Raw genomic sequence first — 7,928 nt, 5'->3', positions numbered from 1 at the left:
GATTTCACTCCATGCGCTCGTGAGGTGATTCGCGTGAGCAACGAGCCCATCGCATTTGGGAGGCGAACCAGATAGCGCTCCGGGTGACCGGAAAAGCCCGGAGTTCCTCTGGCAACGAGGGATAAGTCGTGACAACAGATAGCGCTCCGGGTGACCGGAAAAGCCCGGAGTTCCTCTGTTGCATCGCGGGAGAGTGGGACAGCCGCTCACGCGCGCTGTCATCGACATTGTCATATCGCGGGACACATCGCGTTCGGGAAACCATCAGGTCTGCAACGTAGAGTGTGTGTGGTAATGAGAGCGTGAATGTGGGCCCATTTAAGTGAGTTTTGATTTGAATTACTGAGTAGTTCATTTAATACCTATTTGAAGACTGTGTTATTGAGTTAAACAGTTATACATGTGAGGGTGTTTAACACTTGTGAGATAAGTGTTTGGTTTATTTTCTGAAATTGTAAATCCTTTAAACTTATTTAATTTGACATTTCATTTTATTCCAAAAGATTGTTTTGAATTTTCCTATTTTAATTTATTACATTTCTCATTCAAATACATAAAAAGACTCGTAAGACAAGCTATTGATTCAATAGTCTTTATTGCTGCTGAAGGGGATGGAATACATGTGATTATTACACGAATACTTACCCAGGCCCCAGCTGTAATATAGTGGGTATCATTACTGGGGTTACAATTATTAATGTTATTATTAACAATTCTCAGATTTAAATATATGTTTAAAAGCATTTAAAGAAAGTATTTGTCAAAACCCTTGGTTATTCTTAATTTTGACGTTAATTTACATTTTTACACACCAGACATAGGCTATATATAGGTTCAAAATATCGGTTATCGGTCTAATTGATGTGTACTAATCGGCATCGGCCCTGAAAATCACATATTGGTCGACCCCTACTTAAAATGTCATTGCTTTCCAACTGCTCTTTCAAATCCTGTAGGAAAATGACCAGTCCATATAAGTGATGTTGGTCACCAAAACATGAAATCTGTATGAAACACATAAACAAATGTGACAAATGTGACACAAAATGTGTATAAATTCTGTATGACTTTAATTTGACTAGCATATGATTCAATATAAGAACTTTAAATGATTTGTATATGAATATCAGTTATTTTCTACTAATACCATACAAATTTGCATACTTTTGTCACGTAAAACTCATAAGACTTTTTACAGTATTTATATATATATATAGCACAAAAATCCCCTACAAGTTGTATGTGTGCTATTTAGTATGAATTTGGCCATAATCGGTCTGATTTTGTATAGGACATGTATTGGCCTTACATGAAACACAGAAGGTAATTCTGGCCGATTTAAGAAAGGAAGATAGGCCTATATGGTTGCTGTATATGAAGCATACAGGTTTTTTTCAAATGGGTAACCAGTTAAAACCATAACAATGGCCTCCTGAACCTGGGAGAGCACAACACCCGTTAGACTACTTACCACTGTGACACATTCTGCTCAAGTTGTAATTGCAAAGTTGTGTTTACTACAGCTGTATATATGTGCTGTTCATTAATTCACACACAGACACGCGATTCATATTTAAACAGTCTTTTTGCGGTTTACAGAAACTATTCCATATAGCGATAACTAATGTAGTTGACTAATGTTAACTAATGAAACCTAATTGTAAAGTGTTACCGAATTATGTAATAGAAAAAGCCTCATAGTGAAAAATACACATTTTATGATTTGTATAAAAAACAGTTTTAGTCTAAAAGCTATTTACATGTTTTGGAATAGTCAGTCAACAGATAATGATTAGTCATTGCATTACTAATGCATTACATTAGTCACTTATTGAAATAATCATTAGTTGCACCCTTAGTTAAGAGGTCAAGCAATAATAACAAAGACCATTTACAAAAAATTCTTAAAGGTATAGGCAAAACTCAACTCTGCTTTTGGTGAAAATAAATAAATAAATAAACCTTGTCAGTGGACCTAAGGGATTTTTATGTTATAATTTTCATATAATTTCATATCATATAAATTTTTTATTATTTTTGCTGAAGTATTTTTACGCATTTCAGTCCACCAGTGTTGTCCTCTCCTGCTGTCTTTTTGATGTCTTTTTAATTTGTTAGCTTTTTCAGGCTCATTTGCATACACACATATACAGTATGTAGATAGACAAATACACTACTGCTGTTACAATCATTGAATACAGTCAATAATTATATTATTATATGCTGTAGTTTAAAAGCATTTGCAGAGTAAATGCTAATATTTATGTTCTAATGGATTTGTCTGAAATTTGTTATGTATCCCAGTGCTCCAGTATTTTTTACTCCTGCTCTCTTCTTGATGTCTTCTATTTTTTTAGCTTTTTCAGGCTCATTTATTTCCTTCAACTTCTCAATCAGAACATCAATGTGCAGAAGTGTGAGCAGAGAATCAGTGTTGAGTGCAATCATCTCCAGAGTTTCCACAGAGTAATAAGCTTCATTTAACAGCTTTTTTTTCTCTTCCTCAAATTCTTGCAGTTCTTCTTCCAGCTTTTTCACCAATGACTCACCGTTCCCAATCTTGCCATCATATTCTTTCTTTAAATCTTCATATGTCCTCTTCTCTTTCTTTGTCTTTGCTACATATAATTTTGCTTCTTTGACATGTTTGCTGTAGTGGCATTTCTTTGTGCACACTGTACACTGACCCTCTTTATCCATCATACTGCACCATGAGAGATCTCTGATCCACCAGCATCCTGGATAATGACAGTTCTCCTCACAGACGCTGCAGCACATCGCCTCTTTGGTTAAGTGCCAAAATTTTGGTGTCATGGGTATCTTCTCCATAAAGGAAACTTCAACTTCATACTCAAAGTCATTATTGTCCTCTACATATTTCCTGTTCTCCTCCAGAGCAGCTTGAGTTTGTTTCAGCTCATTTTGCTTTTGTTCCATCACTTGAACACGTAGTTGTAGATTGGAGACATTTGCTTCCAACTGCTCCCGTTTCTGCAAAACTTCTTGAGTCATCTGCAAGGTTTTTGGTTTCATGTTTTCAAGAAACTTGAAAAATCCCTTCATTCCACTTTGACTGAGATTCCAGTATTTTTCATGCATTTTTTCACATTCTTCCTCAAAGTCTTCTGACTGACAGTTGTTAAACTGGAAAAACACTGGCTGATTCTTGTCATTCACTGCACACTTGACTTTAGCCTCTTTAACAGCCGTCAGGGCATTAGGTGGACCTCCAGTTGAGTGTGTGAAGAGCAAGACAATGTTTTCAGCAATATCTCTTCCAAATAAGGACAGAATTGCATCAAAAATATAGAGTTGTCTGTCAGAGAGTTTATTCTGAGATGCTCTAATCACCAGACACACTGCATGTATTTCATGAATCCTTTCTGCAGATTTACTTAGTTTAAACAAACTCACAGTGATCTCTTTATCAAGATGAAGTCCACGCGTGTCTCCATATCCTGGAGTGTCGATGATTGTTAAATCGATTGGACTCTTTTGTAGATAAAACCCATAAACAGTGGTTCTGAAGGTCTGACTGTGAACTGATGTTGGGTCACTCTGATCATCTGTGATCTCAAACCAAACCTTGTCTTCTCTCTGAACACCCAGCATGTAGTTGACTATAGCATTGATCAGGGTTGTTTTTCCTGTTCCGGTTTCTCCCACCATCAGAATGATTTTATGGGGTTTCTTTGAGTCTTTCTCCCCAAAAGTAATGTTTCTATATGGTTCAGATTGATCCAAATCATGTGTAAGACGGTATCGAGCAGGATTTCTTTCTTCAATTTTGGTGCTTTTCTTGATGAGTTCATTAATTTTGCATGTTTCCATGTTTTTCCTGTAATGTTAAACAGAACAAAACATCAACAAAAACTGTGTTGATCATGTGTAAATGCAGTATGTGGGATGGTTTGCTTGGTTAGTTCAGTTAAGTTAAGACTTAGACCACTAAACTCATTTTATGTCACAAATGATGAACCTATTATTGTTAGCATGCATCTTGTCTTACTCTTTTGACGACAGTTGAGTATTTTTCACAAATGGTTTTCAAGCTGGGAAGTCTTCCAGGTTACCAAGCATTTTGGTGCTAAATAAAATACAAACAAAATGATTTCTTCCACACAAGTTTTACAGAAAAAGGGAGTATTATTATTAATAATAATACACAAATATTATTTCCAGGGGAAATTTTAATATCTCATACCTTATGTAAATATTTATTCATTTTGAGTATTAGGCGATGATCTTACAGAGATTTATTTTTAAGATTTCACAACTCATCACTACATATGATCAATAGAGACTGAAGAGCACAAACTGATAACATATATAAGATCCTACGTACGTCCTCATATATCATTGTGTATAAAGTGAAATGTCCTTCATTAATATTATAAATATGGAGAGATCTTGACAGTAATCAGACAACAATTACGTTTTAAAATGGATTTACTTACTCTTTTAATGTTCCTTCTTCAACTGACTTGAAACACTTACAGACAAACAGATCAACATGTGTTTTTATACTGAGGGAAACACCCATTTTATGCCATGTGATTTAGAGGAAAATAGGCCATTTATGCACAGCATAAATGGCCTATTTTCCTCTAAATCACATGGCCATAAAATGGGTGTTTCCCTCAGTATAAAAACACATGTTGATCTGCTTGCCTGCAAGTGTTTCAAGAAGTAGGGAAGCTTCAATAAAACAGTAAGTAGATCCATTTTAAAACGTAATTGTTGTCTAAAACGTAATTGTAAAACGTAAATATTGTCAAGATCTCTCCATATTTATTAGATTTATGAAGGATATTACACTTTATACACAATGATATATGAGGACATAACAACTTATGCATATGTTATCAGTTTGTGCTCTTCAGTCTCTAGTGATCATATGTAGTGATGCATTAATGACTTAAATCTTAAATATAAATCTCTGTTAGATCATCGGCTAATACTCAAAATGAATTCATATATATATATACATTATTAAAACCAAAGGTTTTATGTGTTCAAATTAGTTAATGCTTTGTGAACTAACATGAACAAACAATTACCAGCTGGATTTTTATTAACTAACATTAACAAAGATGAATAAAACTGTAACAAATGTATTGTTCATTGTTAGTTCATGTTAGTTAATACATTAACTAATGTTAACTAATGAACCTTATTGTAATGTAAAGTGTTTCCATATATATAATTATATATATATAATTTAAATTTCCCATGAAAATAATATTTCTGTGTACATCAAGCCATATTCCTGTTTTTGTAAAACAATGTTTTGCATGGAAGAAATAATTTTGTTTGTATTTTATTTAGCACTAAAATGCTTGGTAACCTGGAAGACTCGCCAGCTTGAAAACCATTTGTGAAAAATACTCAACTGTCGTCAAAAGAGTAAGACAAGGGCTTTTTCACTGAACTAACCAAGCAAACCATCTTGCATGTACTGCATTAACATGATCAACATAGTCTTTGTTGATATTTTGTTCTGTTTGACATTACAGGAAAAAAATGGCAAGTTTAGCAAAAATTAACGATCTCATCAAGAAAAGCACCATAATTGAAGAAAGAAATCCTGCTCGATATCGTCTAAAACTGATTACACATGATTTGGATCAATCTAAACCCTATAGAAACATTACCTTTGGGGAGAGAGACTCAAAGAAACCCCATAAAACCATTCTGATGGTGGGAGAAACAGGAACAGGAAAAACAACCCTGATCAATGCTATAGTCAACTACATGTTGGGTGTTCAGAGAGAAGACAAGGTTTGGTTTGAGATCACAGATGACCAGAGTAACAGGAAAGATCACAGCCCGACAACCATCATCACTGTCTATGGTGTTTATGACCAAAACAGTCCAGATGATTTAACAATCATTGACACACCAGGATATGGAAATACCGGTGGTATCAGCTTTGACAAAGAGATTGCCATGAATTTGCTTCGCTTATCTGAAGATGGGCTCCATGAAATAGATGCAGTGTGTTTAGTTATTGACGCATCTCAAACTCGACTCTCTGAAAGACAAATATACATATTTGATGCTGTTCAGTCACTATTTGGAAGAGATATCGCTGAAAACATTGTCTTGATCTTCACACACTCAGATGGTGCTCACCCTAAAAATGCCCTGACGGCTGTTAAAGAGGCTAAAGTCAAGTGTGCAGTGAATGACAAGAAGCCGGTGTATTTCCTGTTTGACAACTGTCAGTCAGAAGCTGCTAATGAAGAATATGAAACAATCCAGGAACAATCATGGAATCTCAGTCAAAGTGGAATGATGAGATTTTTCAAGTTTCTTGAAAACATGAAACCAAAAACCTTGAAGATGACTCAAGAAGTTTTGCAGAAACGAGAGCAGTTGGAAGCAAATGTCTCCAATCTACAACTACGTGTTCAAGTGATGGAACAAAAGCAAAATGAGGTGAGACAAACTCAAGCTGCTCTGGAGAAGAACAAGAAATATGTAGAGGACAATAAGAACTTTGAGTATGAAGCTGACGTTTCCTTTAAGGAGAAGATTCCCATCATTTCAGAATTTTGGCACTTGACCAAAGAGGCGACGTGCTGCAGCGTCTGTGAGGAAAACTGTCATTATCCAGGATGCTGGTGGGTCAGAGATCTCTCATGGTGCAGCGTGATGAAAGATTATCACTGTACAGTGTGCACAAATAAATGCCACTTCAGCAAACATGTCAAAGAAGCAAAATTATATGAAACAAAGACAAGAAAGGAGAAGAGAACATATGAAGGGTTAAAAAAGGAATATGATTGGAAGATTGGGGGCGGTGAGTCTCTGGTCAAGAAGCTGGAAGAAGAACTGCAAGAATTAGAGAGAGAGAGAAAAAAGCTGTTAAATGAAGCTTATTACTCTGTGGAAACTCTGGAGAAGATCGCACTCAACACTGATTCTCTACTCACACTTCTGCACATTGATGTTCTGATTGAGAAGATGAAGGAAATAAATGAGCCTGAAAAGGCAGAAACACTGGAAAACATCAAGAAGAGAGCAGGAGTAAAAAATACTGGAGCACTGGGATACATAACATATTTCAGATAAATCCATTATAACATAAATATTAGCATTTACTCTGCAAATGCTTTTAAACTACAGCATATAATAAGATAATTATTGACTGTATTCAATGATTGTAACTGCAGTAGTGTATTTGTCGATCTACATACTGTATATGTGTGTATGTGAATGTGCATACAGTAATGCCTCCGCTTATGTTCTCTCATCACCTTTGTAGGTTCACAGCCAGATATCTCCTTCCACTGACTTGAATCAATTACATGTAAATAGATTGATAAATAAATATTCAAATTTGTTAACTGATTTTTTCATTGACCCTGCTTGGAGGCAACACGTTTTATACCAGTACTGTAGGTGGTGACGAGTGCATCACATTTACAAAACAACTCAGTTTGTAGAAACAAACTAAATTTTGACAGGAACATAACCAGAAACGGAAACAAAATCTAATCTAATCGTTCTGAACAGAAACACTTATGTGAAATGTCCATTAAACTTTTTGAAAGACAAAACAAAAACAAAAAAAGAATTAAACATGATATATATCTCTGGAAAGCTGAGATTCTTGTGATTCGAACGATATAAACCATTTTAGGATACAATCAACACAGCGGGTACAATCTGTGTCTTTGTCAGACCACCAACAGCCAAATAAACAGACACTGAAAGAAACTCACCATTGAAGCCTTCTGTTAGCCCACTGATCCATACATTCCAACAAAAATGGTTCGGTTACACTGTCAAGGGTCCATACAATCCAATTCAGCGAAGTATTTAGTCCATAACACATTTATATATAAATAAACATCCACGGAATGTAGTAGTAGCATTTCAAGTTAGCCGACAGAGCTGTCACAACTTCGACGCATTCTATG

The 7,928-nt window shown here is 35.4% G+C and overlaps 2 protein-coding genes across 2 annotated transcripts; one reads left to right on the top strand and one right to left on the bottom strand.

Annotated features, from left to right (window-relative positions):
* Positions 1 to 2,076: 2,076 nt before the first annotated feature.
* On the bottom strand, positions 2,077 to 4,495 carry LOC311284237 (uncharacterized protein). Its single transcript, XM_084399182.1, has 3 exons — positions 4,458 to 4,495; positions 4,010 to 4,087; positions 2,077 to 3,838 (listed from the first exon to the last, which is right to left on the bottom strand). Exon 3 carries the CDS (start codon positions 3,829 to 3,831, stop codon positions 2,269 to 2,271), a length of 1,563 nt encoding a protein of 520 aa, XP_084255308.1. The 5' UTR covers positions 3,832 to 3,838; positions 4,010 to 4,087; positions 4,458 to 4,495; the 3' UTR covers positions 2,077 to 2,268.
* Positions 4,496 to 4,676: 181 nt separating this feature from the next.
* On the top strand, positions 4,677 to 7,393 carry LOC311284170 (uncharacterized protein). Its single transcript, XM_084399050.1, has 3 exons — positions 4,677 to 4,711; positions 5,329 to 5,406; positions 5,517 to 7,393. Exon 3 carries the CDS (start codon positions 5,524 to 5,526, stop codon positions 7,075 to 7,077), a length of 1,554 nt encoding a protein of 517 aa, XP_084255176.1. The 5' UTR covers positions 4,677 to 4,711; positions 5,329 to 5,406; positions 5,517 to 5,523; the 3' UTR covers positions 7,078 to 7,393.
* Positions 7,394 to 7,928: the final 535 nt, after the last annotated feature.

The sequence above is a fragment of the Rutilus rutilus genome (assembly GCF_951802725.1).
Source record: "Rutilus rutilus genome assembly, chromosome: 24".
Taxonomy (NCBI): Eukaryota; Metazoa; Chordata; class Actinopteri; order Cypriniformes; family Leuciscidae; genus Rutilus; species Rutilus rutilus.
The sequence above is the reverse complement of the archived record's forward strand: the minus strand, read 5'-3'. Positions and strand labels throughout refer to the sequence as shown.